The sequence below is a fragment of the Carcharodon carcharias genome, chromosome 4, assembly GCF_017639515.1.
Source record: "Carcharodon carcharias isolate sCarCar2 chromosome 4, sCarCar2.pri, whole genome shotgun sequence".
NCBI classification, from domain to species: domain Eukaryota; kingdom Metazoa; phylum Chordata; class Chondrichthyes; order Lamniformes; family Lamnidae; genus Carcharodon; species Carcharodon carcharias.
Genome location: NC_054470.1, coordinates 195,567,975 through 195,586,257, shown reverse-complemented (window position 1 = coordinate 195,586,257; position 18,283 = coordinate 195,567,975). Strand labels below are relative to the sequence as shown.

Sequence of the window (18,283 nt, the reverse complement as noted above, 5' to 3'; positions counted from 1 at the left end):
GAATATGACTTGATAGCTATTACAGAGATGTGGTTGCAGGGTGACCAAGACTGGGAACTCAATATTCAAGGGTATTCGATGTTCAAGAAAAATAGGCAAAAAGGAAAAGGAAGCCTTGCCTTGTTCTTTTTCCAACTCAGGAACTCTTTCAGCTTCCTTTTGAAATCTTTCTGGCCAAGCAAGGTTAATTTCCCTCAACCAATTTTGACCTAGGAAGCTTGGTCCTCTACTTTGTAATGACATCATTGGTAGTTGTGCCAATTGGGGTCTATAATGAACAGTTAATCTGGTGATAGCTTTTACCTGGATTTCTTCACCTGTGTACATTTTCAACTTGGCAGATGTTTGTTCCAAATTTGATTATTGATCACCTTTTTAAATATCTAAAAGTGTGTTCTCCTATTACAGTAGCAGAAGCACCCATGTCTCCTTCTATTTTTAATAGTTTACCATTCATTTGGCTCTGTCTTCCTGACTTTCACATTGATTAATCAATAAATGTCAGAATTGGTTGTTTCTGGCTCTTCTACACTGTAGTCTTCACTGGACTTCGATTGTTGTCTGGAAGCCTGTTTAAATCTTGCTTTGCAATGTTTCAATATGTGTCCACTTCTGTGACAAAAGTAACACTCGACATTTTTAAATTGCCAGCCATTAGGAATACGATTGTTTCCATGTCGAAAAAAATTAATTTGCTGCTAAGCTGTTTCCTCTCAGTTTTCAGTTAGTGGGGGCTGTTTCCTGCTTCATAGCAGAGAGCCAGCTTTTTGCATCACTTTTGGCTGAGCTTCCTGCCCAGCTAGGCGAAAAGCACCATTTTGCACTCCTTAAATTGCTTGGTAAATCCCTTACTTTCCATCACAAGTGCTATTTCTAATACTTTCTTAAAATCAAGATTCACTTCAGCTAGCAATCTTCGCTAAGTAGCATCCTTCTGCACCCCACACATCAAACAATCCCTGAACATGTCTTTCAGGGTTTCACCAAAATCACAATATTCCATTAGTTGTTTTAATTTCACCACATTGGTAGCAATAGTCTCCCCCAGGGCTCTATTCCATAAATTGAACCTGAACCTCTGCATTGTGACTGAGAGCTTGGGTTGAAAACGTCCCATAATGAGGTCTCCTAATTCTCTGAAAGTCTTTGAATCTGGAGCAACTGGACACTGTCAAGTTTCGAATTAAACTGTAGGTCTTGCTCCCACAATTACTCAGGAGAATCACTCTCCTCTTCTCCTCCCCCGTGATTTTGTTGACTTGAAAGAAGAACGCAAGATGTTCTATATATTGAGACCAGTCATTTGTGGCTGGTTCAAAGGGATACATTCTGCCAAACTGAGGCATCTCAGATGAGTATATCTTCCTTTCTTTTTAATTTGATTAGATACTCACAATTACTGGGTGAGGTATGGCAATGGATTTGATATATCCTCATTGCCAGTTTGTTATAGAGTTGATTTTCCAGGCAACTTTTTTTGGTGGATACATTTAACTTTATTTGCAAGATGGCAGCAGCAACTATATGTGTTCATCAAACTCCATAACTAAAGAAGTTCTCTATCCTAGAGGTTCCCCGCGCTGCTAACCCATTGGTTTACGGAGATCATGTGATCCAACAGCACATGTTTATTCTTAAAGCTACAGTCCTACATTTATCAAAACTATAATTAATACATTGCTGCACCTTTTTTTGGTCTATTCATTTAAATGGATATAAATTTGTGGGGAACATAACCCTGATTTACTGACATTCCCTTCTGGGAAGAAATGTTATACCACTAAAATTTGTAAAATCAGCCTGACAGAATATGTAATATTCATGGCTTATGTGCCATGCACTAAGTGTTGCACACGCTCCAATAGCCATAGCAGGTTAGCTTGTTGAACAAATTGTATTATCATACTCATGTCTTCCATTTATGACTGTTTATGTTCAGGTCTTGTTTCGTACCATGGAAAGTGCATCCAACCTCAAGATTGTCCGTGTTCATACAAGGGGGAAGTATTTAAAAGCGGGCAGAGCATCCGGTTGTTTTGCCTTGATTGGTATGAATTTTGGCCATGTGATTTCAATTATTCTCCAGTTATATTGAATCGTTATTATTACAATACAGGAATAGACAATCATGTCAATATTAGGTATTTCTCTCCAAGTACAATAAGCGTCTAAACTTTTAGGTTTATTGGTTCACTAAAGTCCTTTAGGGAAGAAATCTGCCATCCTTACCTGGTCTGAACTACATGCGACTCCAGACCCACAGCAGTGTGGTTGACTCTTAAATGCCCTCTGAAATAGCAAGCCATTTGGTTGTATCAAACTGCTACGAAGCCTAAAAGGAATGAAACCAGATGGACCATCCAGCCCTATCAACCCTGAAAGGTCCTCCCTACATCTGGCGGCTTGGGTGGATGTCCCACAGACTAGGCAATTAACAGCCTGCTCATGGATTCATACATTACAAACAATGTCCCAGCCACCACCATCACCATCCCTGGGTATGTCCTGTCCCACCAACAGGACAGGCCCACCAGAATGAGAGCACAGTTGTACACTGTCATGAGGGAGTTGCCTTGGGAGCTTCCAATATCAACTCTGGAACCCATGAAGTCTCATGGCTTCAGATCAAATGTGGGCAAGGAAACCCACCTACTGTCTCCCCTTAGCTGATGAATCAGTGCTCCTCCATGTTGAACACCACTTGGAGAAAGCATTGAGGATGGCAAGGGCACAGAATGTACTCTAGGTGGGGGACTTCAATGTCCATCACCAAGAGTGGCTTGGTGGCAAAACTACTACTGACCAAGCTAGCTGAGTCCTAAAGAACATAACTGTTAGACTGTGTCTTTGGCAGGTGGTGAGGGAACCAACAACAGGGAAAAACCTACTTGACCTTGTCTTCATCAATGTACCTGTTGCAGATGCATCTGTCCTAGACAGAATTGGTAGGAATGATCATCGCACAGTCCTTTTGGGGACAAAGCCTCATCTTCACATTAAGGATACCCTCCATCATGTTGTGTGGCACCACCACTGTGCTAAATGGAATAGATTTCAAACAGATCTAGCAACACAAAATTGGGCATTCATGAGGTTCAGTGGGCCAAAAACAGCAGCAGAATTTTATACAACCACAATCTGTCACCTCATGGCCCAGCATATCCCCCACTCTACCATTACCATCAAGCCAGGGGATCAACCCTGATGCAATGAAAAGTGCAGGAGGGTATGCCAGGAGCAGCACCAGGCATACCTAAAAATGAGGTGCCAACCTGGTGAAGCCATAACACAGGGCTCCTTGCATGCCAAACAGCATTAGCAGCAAGTGATAGACAGGGCTAAGCGATCCTACACCAACGGATCAGATCTAAGCTCTGCAGAACTGACACATCCAGTCATGAATGAACAACTAACTGGAGGAGGAGGCTCAACAAATATCTCCATCCTCAATGAATGGAGAGCCCAGCATCTCAGTGCAAAAGATAAGGCTGAAGCATTTGCTACAATCTTCAGCCAGAAGTGCTGAGTGAATAAGCCATCTTGGCTTCCTCCTGAGGTCCCCAGCATCACAGATGCCAGTCTTCAGACAATTCGATTCACTGCACATGATATAAAGAAAGGTCACGACCCTGACAATATTCCAGCAACAGTACTGAGGACTCGTGCTCCAGAACTTGCTGTGCCCCTAGCCAAGCTGTCCCAGTACAGCTACAACACTGGCATCTTCCCGGTAATGTGGAAAATTGCCCAGGTATGTTCTGTACATAAACGGAAGGAAAAATCTAACCCAACTAATTACTGCCCCATCAGTCTACTCTCAATCATCAGCAATATGATGAAAGGTGTTGTCAACTATCAAGTGCTGTCAAGCAGCACTTACTCAGCAATAACCTGCTCACTGATGCTCAGGTTGGGTTCCACCACGGTCACTCAGCTTCTGACCTCATTATAACTTTGGTTTAAACATGGACAAAAGAGCTGAACTGCAGAGGTGAGGTAAGAGTGACTACCCTTGATATCAAGGCAGATTTGACTCAGTGTAGCATCAAAGAGCCCTAGCAAAACTGGAGTCAATGGGAATCAGGGGGAAAATTTACCACTAGCACAGAGGAAGATGGTTGTGGTTGTTGGAGGTCAATCATCTCAGTTCCAGGATATCACCGTAGGAGTTCCTCACGGTTGCATCCTAGGCCCACCTATCTTCAGCCGTTTCTTCAATGACTTTCCCTCCATCATAAGGTCAGAAGTGAGGAAGTTCACTGATGATTGCACAATGTTCGGCACCATTCGTGACTCCTCAGGTACTGAAGCAGTCCATGTTCAAATGCAGCAAGGTCTGGACAACATCCAGGCTTGGTCTGATAAATAGCATAACATATGTGCCATACAAATGCCAGACAATGGCCACTTCCAACAAGACAGAATCTAACCACCTCCCCTTGACATTTAATGGCATTACAATCACTGAATCTCCCATCATCAATACCCAGGGGGTTACCATTGACCAGAACCTAAACTGGACTAGCCATATGAATACTGTGGCTACAAGAGGCTGGGAATTCTGCAGAGAGGAACTCACATTCTTTCTCCCTGAAGTCTGTCCTCTGTCTACAATGCACAAGTCAGGAATGTGATGGAATATTCTCCACTTGCCCGGATGAATGCAGCTCCAACAACACTCAAGAAGCTTGACACCATCCAGGACAAAACAGCCCGTCCACTACCTTCAACAGTAACTCCATCCACCACTGATGGATAGTAGCAGCAGTGTGTGCAATCTACAAGATGCACTGCCTCAACTCACCAAGGCTCCTTTGACAATACCTTCCAAACACACAACTCCTATCAAAACAAAACAGAATTACCTGGAAAACCTCAGCAGGTCTGGCAGCATTGGCAGAGAAGAAAAGAGTTGACGTTTCGAGTCCTCATGACCCTTCAACAGAACTAGGTGAATCCAAGGAAGGGGTGAAATATAAGCTGGTTTAAGGTGTGTGGGGAGGGGGGTGTGGGTTTGGGTGGGGGGAGAGAAGTGGAGGGGGGTGGTGTGGTTGTAGGGACAAACAAGCAGTGATAGAAGCAGATCATCAAAAGATGTCACAGACAACAGAACAAAAGAACACATAGGTGTTGAAGTTGGTGATATCTAAATGAATAATTAAGAATGGATGGTAGGTGCCCTACCATCCATTCTTAATTAGCACATTTGTTTAGATAATATCACCAACTTCAACACCTATGTGTTCTTTTGTTCTTTTGTCTGTGACATCTTTTGATGATCTGCTTCTATCACTGATTGTTTGTCCCTACAACCACACCACCCCCCTCCACTTCTCTCCCCCCACCCAAACCCACCCCCCCCTCCCCACACACCTTAAACCAGCTTATATTTCACCCCTTCCTTGGATTCACCTAGTTCTGTTGAAGGGTCATGAGGACTCGAAACGTCAACTCTTTTCTTCTCTGCCGATGCTGCCAGACCTGCTGAGGTTTTCCAGGTAATTCTGTTTTGTTTTGGATTTCCAGCATTCGCAGTTCTTTTGTTTTTAACACAACTCCTACCATGTAGGACAAGGCAGATGCATGTGAACACCTCCGCTTCCAAGTTCCCCTCCAAGTCACACACCAACCTGACTTGGAAATATATCTCTGTTCCTTCACTTTTGCTGGGTCTAAATCCTGGAACTGCCTGCCTAACAGCACTGTGGGTTTACCTACACCACAGGGACTGCAGTGATTGGAGGAGGCAGCTCACCACCACCTCCACAAGGACAACAAGGAATAGGCAATAAACGTTGGCTTAGCCAGTGACGCCTACATCCTGTGAATGAATAATAAAAAAAACACAGAAAACAAAACACCAGCAAGAGAATTTAAACATCAAGACAGTGCAGTATTTAATTAGAGGCTTAGAATGAAACAATGCAGCATACTGGCATATTCCTTTTTCTGACATGGTGCTCTTGTGTTGATTTTTTTATTGCAGCAAATGCCAAGGTGGACAGATGGATTGTAATGACTTGAAATGCCCAGGTAGGATTATGCCATCTACAAACCTGTGATGCAGAAAGGAGTATATTATTTAGAACTTTTTAAAGGTGTAATTGATTGGAAAGTAGAGGGAAAGCAGAAGTGTATAAGGATTTTCAGATGATATTTGATAAGGTGGCCTAATCAAAAGAATCAAAACAAAGATGACTGCCCACATAGAGTCTAAATTCTGATGTAATTCCAATTCCTCTTTGATTTCCCTTTTTATTTCTGGTTGGTGGGGCCATGTACTGCTTCTCTCAACCCACCAACAGGATGGGGGGACCTCCCGGGCACTGCTGCCAGCAGTCCGGAACATCTCTGTGTTTTAAACATTCTGCTATAACAGTGGTGATCCAAAATTGGGATGAACATGGAAACTAAGAGCAGGAGTAGGCCATTCAGCCCTTCAAGCCTGGATTAGAACTGAAGGAATTCTGTTCTCAGGACTTTAAAGCCGGTCAAGTAGGGGGTACTGGTGGCTAGAAATGGGAGGCAGGCGAAGGGTGGAATCGGGGTAGGGTGGAGCGGAGGCTGGAAACAGGAAGCAGGCAAAGGTTGGAAGGGAGGGGTAATCGTCCAGGGAAGGCGGGGTGGGGAGAGAGTGTCAGGGAAGAGGGAGGTTGGATGGTGGGAGGGATTGTCCAGGGAAGGGAGTGGGGGGTGTGGAGACACTCTAGGGAAGGGGGCGGGGGGAGAAAAAGAGTGGCCGGATAAGTCGGGGGGAGGGTCATGTCAGGGGAAGGGGTGGAAGACTGTCCAGGAAAGGGGAGGTAGACTGTCCAGATACCTGGGCACAGGTGGAGGACTGTCTGGGAAGCGGGGAGACTGTCCCTGGGAGGAGGCCAGGGCGGAGGCAGCAATGGAATAAGCAATAGACAAAGCGGGTCCAAGAGGTCAAGGCAGGTGGTGTTGACGGTACGGTCCTGGGGATTGAACTGAGGATACTGGGCAGAGGAGGGAATAAGCACAGTCAGAGGGGGGAGTGGGTTATGGTAAGGTGGCAGGTGTAGGGTGATAGTATGATTGGTAAAGGTTTCATTGGTGTTGGGGGGCAGTTGGTGTCAGGGAGGTGGACTACACAGGTGGCTCAGGTAATGGGAAGGGTCAGGGTGGGCATGGGGACGGTAAAGGTTGTTAGCTCTGAGGGGAGGGAAGGAATGTGACCGTGGATTGTAATAAGGTAACGGGGGCGGGGGGAAGGTCAAGGGTGACAGAGGGGAGAGGAATGGTGATATTGGATGGGTGAAGGATGATGTGGGGAAGTTGGTGGGTGACAGAGGGAGGGTAGAAAGTGGTGGAGCAAGTTTGACAGGTGACGTGCACCATTTTAAAAAAATATGACCTGGATAACGCAGACATTAGTCAGTAAGTGTGATTCCTTGAAGTGGGAGGAGGCTCTTTTCAGGTGGGTACTGTTCAAGATCAGCATAATTGACCAACTAAAGGGACACCCTAATAATCAGGAGGCAACTGGATTTCAACCATGCACAGATGTGTTCTCCCTTCTATGGTTAAACCCACAAGGCATCAGGCTTGTTCCAACTTGGGTCTCATAACTTCGAGATCCCAGCAAGGTGTAGAGCTGCCATTCATTTTGTGCCATTTGCCATCGGCTGCTGTCAGAGGATGAAGGGAGGGAAGGAGGTGGATGCTGGTGGACGACAGCAAACCTGCGACTCTAAACCTTCCTTCTCCAGGTGAATAGTCATCGCTGACAAGGGCTCATTTGGTTAGTCTTTCTATGATATCAAGGTAATGGTCTCACTATACAGTCTTAAGGGTAGTGGAGGCAAGTGAAATAGTGTCAGAGGGAGACTTCTTGCACATGGCTGTCCTCACCCTGGTCAAAGAGCAATGGCTCGATGTGCAACCATGTATGAATGGGAGGAACATCATCTCTGGTCTTCAAGGATGTCCTTCACCTGAAAGGGGTGGGGTAGGGATGCCATGTCTAGACAGAGGATAGGCACAGGGCTTAACACAGGCTTGCTGCCTCTGAGATGGAGGCAAAACTTTAAAGAATATGCTCACTAATATTATGACTTGAATGAATTCACAGATCCACTAGATGGTGCAGGCTCCAGGCAACTCTGCCTTTGTATTGACTCTCAACCAAATGAGGAGATGCAGGGGCCTGTTACAGGTTGGTACAGGGTCAGGAGGAGCAATGCCCTGAGCAACAAGAGACACCGAGGCCTCAGGAAGATCAGGATGCTGACGAGTAGGGTCCACTGCACAGCGAGCATTGGCCGAACCAAGGGGCTTTATTGCAGGCAGTGCAGTTACATACAGATGAGCGAAAGGCAATGTTGGAGGTGGCTGCGGTGTCCCGGAATGTGGTTTCTTACATCTGCCAGGTTCTCCACAATAACCTGTGGCCGCAAGGACTTGGAAGGAATCCCATGCTGGTGGCATTGAATGTCACTACCACCCTAAGCTTCTTCGCCAGTGGCTCCTTCCAGGGCTCCACCGAGGACTTGTGCAGCATTTCCCAGTCAGTGTAAGGCAAGTCACATGGGAGATGACAGATGCCCTGTTCAAGAGGGCGCACAAATTTGTCCAACTCTGTCTGGATCCCAAAAGCCAGGTTGCAAGAGCATTGGGATTTGCAGAAATCTCAAGTTTTCCATAATGTAGGACGCTATTAGCTGTACACCTGTGGCCTTGAGAACTCCCTGGCAACAGCTAGTCACATTCATCAATAGAATATGGTTCCACTCTTTGAACGTGCAGCTCATATGTGATCACAGAAGACAAATCCTACCTGTTTGTGCTCAGTTCCCAGGGAGCTGTTATGGGGCCTACATTCTGACCACTCTCAGGTGCCACAGGTTTTTGAAGGACCTCAGCGATTGCAGAGCTGACTCTTCAGGGACATGGGATACCCCAGAAGACCTGGCTGACAGAGTGCTGCTGAGGAGAGCAACAATGATGCACATGACCCCACCCCATGCTTGAGCAGATGATAGATATCCTAAAGATGAGATTCAGATGTTTGGACCAGGCAGCCTGAGCTCTCCAATACTCACCACAGAAAGTGTCTTGGAACATCATTGTCTGCTGTGCCCTGCTCTTTGCGCTACAAAGGGGGCATGTCTTACCTGAAGGAGACATAGAGGACTGTGATGTCACCTGCGACAAGAAGACAGTGAAGGGGATGCAGCTGACGAGGGCCAGGCTGTTGCTGACCCACATGCAGAGGCCATAGCAGGGCTGTGACACAGCAAACAGTCCTGTGACAAGCTGATAGCTACCAGATTCCAGGCAGAGTAAGCTGCCAATACATTTCTTTAACATTTTGGTTTTCTATCCTCTGCTGGCTGGAAGGGCCCCAGCTCCTTTATGGTTACAGATAACATACTTTGCCCTAATGTACCTTGATTTATGAGAGCTGAATTAAATTGCTAGTTACAGTCTGCCCTGTTGGTGGTTTGCATGTGCCAAACTATGTGGAAATGCAGAGCCCTGCTGCTAAACAGCACTCCGTTCTCCTGTGACCGCAGGAATCTGTAAGTGGGATTGCCATTTTACACATGCCTCTACAAAGCCCTTGTCCTTGGCAACTTGGAAGCGATCTCAAATCTAACCTCAGTAGAGATGCACTCGTGTCACCCTCACACTGCTCCCAAAGAGGAAGGGGAGGCAGTGGTCGACCTGGCAGAGGGCACTTGTAGGCAGCGTCAGCTAGATGGGTTCACAAGGAGGAGCAGCATGAGAACACCATTTGGTCCCTCCATGCAGCTTGATCAGGGACGATCATGTTCCTGCCACCCACCCCTCCCCCCCCCACCCCCACCCGCCAATCGCCACTAAACCCATATCCCTTGACATTTTTATCATGTTGAGAAGTTTCCCTGTAACTTTGGAGTCCAGTCACTGAGAGTACTTCACCTGCGCTATGGGTTGTTGAGGTGCAACCACACCAGACCCTCCAATGCTGAGACCCCTAGAAGTCTCAGTCCTGGATGGCCTTAGCATTAGTACGAGACTGTGCTATGTCATTGTGGACACCCCAGTCAAGGTAAAGTTCTTTCCTGCATGGACTCTGCAGAGGCCTGTTAGAGCTGATGCTTTTTTAAGAAATTCATTCATGGGACGCCGTCATTGCTGGCTAGGCCAGCATTTGTTGCCCAAGCCTAATTGCCCTCAAGCAGGGGCATAGATTTAAGGTAAGGGGAGATTTAGAGGGGATGTGAGGGTGGTGGGAATCTGGAACTCACTGGCTGAAAGGGTGGTAGAGGCAGATACCCTCCTAACATTTAAGAAGTATTTGGATGTGCACTTGTGATGCCATGGCATACAAGTCTATGGGCCTAGTGCTGGAAAATGGGATTAGAATAGTTAGGTACTTGTTTGACCGGTGCAGACCCGATGGGCTGAAGGGCCTTTTTTCTGTGCTGTAGACATCTATGACTCTATGACTCTATTGAATGTCCAGAATTCCACCTCCAGTCTGGGAGCACTTGCACTTGTTCTGGGCTTTCTTGTCTTGCAGAAAGACAGAAGGATTGATTGTCATCCCAATAGTTGCATGAGCAGTTCAGGAGCATACTGGCAGCTGCTGAGCCCTCCCCAGTGTAATATATCTGTATCTGGCATAGCAAAGGTTAATGTGGGACTGGGAACAGTACTGCCCACAGTATGATGTAAAGAGGCACATGACCTGAGAATAGGATCAGCTGTGGGCTGGACAGAGACCTGTGTAGAAGCAAGCATGAAGTTAGCTCATTACTATGTACAAATGTACAGGGTATAGTACAAGCTATCTGTTATCAATAAATAGTCCATTATCAACCATACAAGACTCAGAATCTCTTCATGAGCCCTACTGAATGTACAACGTACAGCATGGTGACAGCGAGTGGAGAAACCCAGAACCTCAGAAGCTGGAGCAGAAATTCAAATATTGGAAAACTAAAGGTAGCAGCATTCTGAACTGATTGAAAGTACCTGAAGCAAAGGCACAGAGGGAGATCACCTGGAAGAAGCTCCATTGCAGAATTGGAAGCAGAAAAGTCAAAGAAAAGCTCTACCGTGCAGCCAAGGACTCCACAAAAATCTTGTGGAGCTCAATTGTGAATGCAGTCAAAGGACCTAGCAGGGATGAGCATTAAATTCAGTTCTCAGCCAGGACTAACTTAACAAGGTTCAGTGCTGTAAAAACGCCAGAAAAGCCAGTTTCCGAAATCTCTGCGGCTAGTTAGGTTCAGAGTCAGCACCATACCACATGGTGGCTGAGTTCATTGCAAGAAAAAGAAAAGCAGAAGATTTAAAAATCTCAATCAAAGCCAGGAATAGATTGTAAAATACCTGAAAATCCTCCAATAGCATAGCAATGGCCCAGAATAGTTGTCTGAGTAAATTGCTGCACAAAGCTAAAGACGAAAAGATGTCCAGACTGCCATCAGCGCAGGAGCCTGCCAAAACACGACAAGCATGGAAAGATCCTTCAAAAAAGCAGCTACTGCAGCGCCACATTTAAAACCTGCATGCTGTTTAAAGCTGTACTCACCTGAACTTTAAAGCAACTATGGACAACAAATCAACATTACCAGACCAATAGACGGATTTTCAGAAAAGATTTTTGATACACTAGATAAAAAGCCAGAAACTGAATATGAGCATTCAGGTCTGAAACTGTGAGGCAAGGAATCAATTGATGGTTCTGGGGCCAGTACATATTTTGATCTAAGAAGCAACACAACACATGCCTGGAGAACTGGGACTCCTTTATAAATGAATTAAACATTCTGCTGTGATTATGGTGACAGAACTTAAGAGACAGATTTAGGAGTGGCTGAATACCTTTTCAGACATACTACAAGCCAAGGAAGATCTGAAGATAACTGAACATCAACATACAACATCCAGTAAGTGATAGCTGAAACTCGAAGTGGCTGGATTCGGTGCAAGAGTGCTGGCAAAGGAAGCTGTGCAGTAGTCAGTAGAAGTGCTGGTGGAATGAGAGATCATTCAACTGGTGTGGACACTAATTTCCATGGAAGGCCCTTTTCCTGGATGAAATGGAGGAGGAGAGACATCACTGGGGCAGGGGTAGTCTGTTCTGTGACATCCTGGATGAGCAAACCAGATCCTAGCTTGCACAAGTGAGTGACTGTCTGGGATAGGGGGGACCTGACCCCATGAGGACGGTGGGAAGGGCTTCCTGGCATCAATATAAGCATGTAAACAGGTCAAGGCAAGATTGAATGAAACTTCAGGGAATTCTGGCAGGTAATAGTTGATTGAGGTTTCAGTTCTGATGGACTCAGGTTCGGTAATGGAAGGGTCACATGGGGATAAAGGTTGTTTCTGATGTGACCTAAGAAGCAAACACAATTTTGACAGGTGAGCACCATTTTAAAAAAAAAGTGAACATTAGTCTTAAATTCCAGGCTCTTTTCAGGTGGGTACTTTCAAGATCAGCATAATTGACCAACTAAAGCCTAATAATCAGGAGGCAACTGGATTTCAACCATGATGTGTTCTCCCTTCTATGGTTACCCACAAGGAGGCTTGTTGAACTTGGGTCCATAAATCCCACAAGGTGTAGAGCCACATTTTGTGCCAAGTCAGAGGATGGGGAGGGAAGGAGGGGGCTGGTGTGACCTTCCTTCTAGGTGAATAGTCATCGAACTCAGGGTAGTGGAGGAGTGAAATAGTGTCAGATTGGCTGTTGGTAGGCAAGATGTGCTGGGAGGACAAGGATCACCTGCCATTCTAGACAGCACATAACACACTGAGATGGAGGAAGAATATGCCTAAGAATGACTAGATGGTCTCCAGGCAACTGCCTTTGTATTGACTCTAACCTGCAACATAGGGTCAACAATGCCCTGATAACAAGAGACACCACCTCAGGAAGATCAGATGAAGTGTCCATGCAAGCGAGCAGAACCAGATTGCAGGCAGTGCAGACATACTGCAATGTTATGTATTGGTTTCTTACATCTGAGGACAAGGACTTGGAAGGAATCCCATGCTGGTGGCATTGAATGTACTACCACCCAGCTTCTTCGCCATTCCACCGGTGCAGCATTTCCAGTGTTTCACATGACTGGTTGCACAAAGTGTCTGGATCCAAAAGCCATGCAAGAGCATTGGGATTTGCAGAAATCTCAAGCCTAGGACGCATACACCTGTGGCCTGAGTGGCAGCTCACATTCATCTTACCTTTGAACTGCTCATATGTGATGCCCAGTTCCCATGAGCCTACATTTGACCACTCTTGCCACAGGTTTCAGAATTGCAGAGCTGTCAGGGACATGGGATACCTGGCTGACAGAGTGCTGCAGGAGAGCAATGATGCACATGACCCCACCCCACTTGAGCTGATATCCTAAAGATGAGATTCAGATGTTTGGACCAGGCAGCCTGAGCTCTCCATACTCACCACAGAAAGTGTCTTGGAACATCATTGTCTGCTGTGCCCTGCTCTTTGCGCTCATGTCTTACCCATCTGTGATGTCACCTGCGACGACAGTGAAGGGGATGCAGCTGCTGTTGCTGACCCACATCTAGCAGGGCTGTTCCTGTGACAAGCTGATAGCTACCAGATTCCAGGCAGAGTAAGCTGCCAATACATTTCTTTAACATTTTGGTTTTCTATCCTCTGCTGGCTGGAAGGGCCCCAGCTCCTTTATGGTTACAGATAACATACTTTGCCCTAATGTACCTTGATTTATGAGAGCTGAATTAAATTGCTAGTTACAGTCTGCCCTGTTGGTGGTTTGCATGTGCCAAACTATGTGGAAATGCAGAGCCCTGCTGCTAAACAGCACTCCGTTCTCCTGTGACCGCAGGAATCTGTAAGTGGGATTGCCATTTTACACATGCCTCTACAAAGCCCTTGTCCTTGGCAACTTGGAAGCGATCTCAAATCTAACCTCAGTAGAGATGCACTCGTGTCACCCTCACACTGCTCCCAAAGAGGAAGGGGAGGCAGTGGTCGACCTGGCAGAGGGCACTTGTAGGCAGCGTCAGCTAGATGGGTTCACAAGGAGGAGCAGCATGAGAACACCATTTGGTCCCTCCATGCAGCTTGATCAGGGACGATCATGTTCCTGCCACCCACCCCTCCCCCCCCCCACCCCCACCCGCCAATCGCCACTAAACCCATATCCCTTGACATTTTTATCATGTTGAGAAGTTTCCCTGTAACTTTGGAGTCCAGTCACTGAGAGTACTTCACCTGCGCTATGGGTTGTTGAGGTGCAACCACACCAGACCCTCCAATGCTGAGACCCCTAGAAGTCTCAGTCCTGGATGGCCTTAGCATTAGTACGAGACTGTGCTATGTCATTGTGGACACCCCAGTCAAGGTAAAGTTCTTTCCTGCATGGACTCTGCAGAGGCCTGTTAGAGCTGATGCTTTTTTAAGAAATTCATTCATGGGACGCCGTCATTGCTGGCTAGGCCAGCATTTGTTGCCCAAGCCTAATTGCCCTCAAGCAGGGGCATAGATTTAAGGTAAGGGGAGATTTAGAGGGGATGTGAGGGTGGTGGGAATCTGGAACTCACTGGCTGAAAGGGTGGTAGAGGCAGATACCCTCCTAACATTTAAGAAGTATTTGGATGTGCACTTGTGATGCCATGGCATACAAGTCTATGGGCCTAGTGCTGGAAAATGGGATTAGAATAGTTAGGTACTTGTTTGACCGGTGCAGACCCGATGGGCTGAAGGGCCTTTTTTCTGTGCTGTAGACATCTATGACTCTATGACTCTATTGAATGTCCAGAATTCCACCTCCAGTCTGGGAGCACTTGCACTTGTTCTGGGCTTTCTTGTCTTGCAGAAAGACAGAAGGATTGATTGTCATCCCAATAGTTGCATGAGCAGTTCAGGAGCATACTGGCAGCTGCTGAGCCCTCCCCAGTGTAATATATCTGTATCTGGCATAGCAAAGGTTAATGTGGGACTGGGAACAGTACTGCCCACAGTATGATGTAAAGAGGCACATGACCTGAGAATAGGATCAGCTGTGGGCTGGACAGAGACCTGTGTAGAAGCAAGCATGAAGTTAGCTCATTACTATGTACAAATGTACAGGGTATAGTACAAGCTATCTGTTATCAATAAATAGTCCATTATCAACCATACAAGACTCAGAATCTCTTCATGAGCCCTACTGAATGTACAACGTACAGCATGGTGACAGCGAGTGGAGAAACCCAGAACCTCAGAAGCTGGAGCAGAAATTCAAATATTGGAAAACTAAAGGTAGCAGCATTCTGAACTGATTGAAAGTACCTGAAGCAAAGGCACAGAGGGAGATCACCTGGAAGAAGCTCCATTGCAGAATTGGAAGCAGAAAAGTCAAAGAAAAGCTCTACCGTGCAGCCAAGGACTCCACAAAAATCTTGTGGAGCTCAATTGTGAATGCAGTCAAAGGACCTAGCAGGGATGAGCATTAAATTCAGTTCTCAGCCAGGACTAACTTAACAAGGTTCAGTGCTGTAAAAACGCCAGAAAAGCCAGTTTCCGAAATCTCTGCGGCTAGTTAGGTTCAGAGTCAGCACCATACCACATGGTGGCTGAGTTCATTGCAAGAAAAAGAAAAGCAGAAGATTTAAAAATCTCAATCAAAGCCAGGAATAGATTGTAAAATACCTGAAAATCCTCCAATAGCATAGCAATGGCCCAGAATAGTTGTCTGAGTAAATTGCTGCACAAAGCTAAAGACGAAAAGATGTCCAGACTGCCATCAGCGCAGGAGCCTGCCAAAACACGACAAGCATGGAAAGATCCTTCAAAAAAGCAGCTACTGCAGCGCCACATTTAAAACCTGCATGCTGTTTAAAGCTGTACTCACCTGAACTTTAAAGCAACTATGGACAACAAATCAACATTACCAGACCAATTTGGACTGATCCAAGGGCCAGACGAAACACAAGATAGGGAACTTTGGCAGAAAAGATTTTTAAGATACATGATAGCTTCAGGATTAGATAAAAAGCCAGAAACTGAATAAATGAGCATATTACTTTATTCAGTAGGTCTGATGGTCAGTGATATTATTGTGAGGCAAGGAATAAACAAATTCTCAGGTAAATTGATGAAGTTCTGATATCATTCAATACATATTTTGATCTAAGAAGCAACACAATTTTAGAGAAAGTGAAATTCAACAAATATGTCCGACAGCCTGGAGAACTGGTTGACTCCTTTATAAATGAATTAAACAGATTAGCTGAAGGCTGTGATTATGGTGACTTTACGTCAGAACTCATAAGAGACAGATTTGTTGTAGGAGTGGCTGACAATACCTTTTCAGACATACTACAAGCCAAGGAAGATCTGACTCTAGATAACTGAACATACAACATACAACATCCAGTAAGTGATCAAGAAGCAGATTCCTGAAACTGATATTAGACTGAGACAATGAAGTGGCTGGCACACATTCGGTGCAGATGTTTCATGCTGGTGAGTGCTGCAATGCAAACTCCTGCCTGACATCCCTGTGCACTCACACACTTAGACTGCCTGATGCCCTTATGAGAGTTAGTTTGTAGTCAGTAGACAGTGCAGTTAACCTGGTGGAATGCAGCAGATCATTCACCCTCTTCCCGCGCTGCTGGGCGTCTCTGCACTGGACTATGTGGACACTAATTTCCACTGAGACCCCTGCCCATGCTGCAGTGGTCAGATGGAAGGCCCTCCTGCTGCTACCCCAGGGAAACAGCACCTCCCACCTTTCCTGGATGAAATGGAGGAGACTTTCCAGAGAGACATCACTGGGCCGCAGGGCCACATGCTGTCTGTGTTTCTGTGACATCCTGGATGAGCAAACCAGAGCTCCTAGCTTGCAGTAAGTGAGTGACTGTCTGGCTGTCCTTTAAATAGGGGGCCTGGACCTTTGACCCCATGAGGTAACGGTGGGAAGGGCAACTTCCTGGCATCAGATTCACCATACTCTGCATAGAATCATAATGAGCTAAACAGGACAAGGTCACATACATTCAGCCGTCCCGCCCTCCAGAGGAAATCACTGACTTCCACTCCTGTGACCGAATTTAGACTTCACAATAGAAGATTCTGCCCAATTATTCTATTCTATAACATTTTTCTTTTAAAAGGTGGACTTGTATATTTCCAGGAACTCTTGTTTCATTTCATATTATCAGTGTTTGCTTTAGCAAAACTAGTCGGTATGATATCAGTGACCATGTATTTGTTGTCTCTCCACTCAGTGATTTGTTCGGTCAGTGGAAGTCAGTACATCACGACCTTTGATGGGACTCGTTATTATTTCAGTGGAGGATGCATTAATACCTTAGTGACAACTGACTTGTTCACTGTCTCCCTTGGCACAAACACGTGTGAAGAGGTAAGAACAGTGACTTTGCTGATAATTAAATTCTGCAAGGATAAAGCAATAGGAAAATGGTGTGTTGATCCCATTTCATAGTTCCTGATCTTAGTTCTCTCTGTAAAATGGACACAAGAATTTTTAGGAGCAGAGAAAGGCTAAACAAAGAGGCTAAAAGAGGTTAAGCAAGCCCATCCATTTAAAGAGATCAACTCTTCCTATCTATCTTCCCCTAAATCTTTGGTCTTAAGAAATACATTCAGTTGTTCCTTGAACCCACTTTTTTTTTCATGGCATATCTGTGTCACTTGGAAGGCCAGCATTTATTGCCCATCCCTAATTGCCCTTGAGAAGTATTCCTGATAGCTCTTAGGAAGACAGCACTACCTTTTCTTAAAATTTATTCATAGGATGTAAACTTCTCATCCCTAATTACCCTTTAGAAGGTGGTGGTGAGCTGCCTTCTTGAACCGCTGCAGTCCATGTGGTGTAGGTACACCCACAGCGCTGTTAGGGAGGGAGTTCCAGGATTATGACCCAGCGACAGTGAAGGAACGGTGATATATTTCCAAGTCAGGATGGTGAGTGACTTGGAGGGGAAATTCCAGGTGGTGGTGTTCCCATCTATCTGCTGCCCTTATCCTTCTAGATGATAATGGTCATTGGTTTGGAAGATGCTGCCTAAAGAGGCTTGGTGAATCCCTGCAGTGCATCTTGTTGATAGTACACACACTGCTGCTACTGTGGTTGGTGGTGGAGGGAGTAAATGTTTGTGGATGGGGTGCCAATCAAGTGGGCTGCTTTGTCCTGGATGGTGTCAAGCTTCTTGCATGTTGTTGGAGCTGCACTCATTCAGTGGAGCGAATGTTACTTGCCACTTGTCAGCCCAAGCCTGCATATTGTCCAGGCCTTGCTACATTTCGACATGGACTGCTTCA

General features: G+C 45.8%; 1 protein-coding gene across 1 annotated transcript in view; it reads left to right on the top strand.

Moving 5' to 3' along the window:
- Nucleotides 1-8,339: 8,339 nt before the first annotated feature.
- LOC121276825 (otogelin-like protein) overlaps nt 8,340-18,283 on the top strand; it is an 81,525-nt gene continuing 71,581 nt past the window's right edge. Inside the window, exons 1-3 of the mRNA XM_041185368.1 lie at nt 8,340-8,533; nt 11,559-11,662; nt 17,227-17,363. Coding sequence (XP_041041302.1) covers nt 8,340-8,533; nt 11,559-11,662; nt 17,227-17,363 — 435 coding nt within the window. The remainder of the gene's footprint in view (nt 8,534-11,558; nt 11,663-17,226; nt 17,364-18,283) is intronic.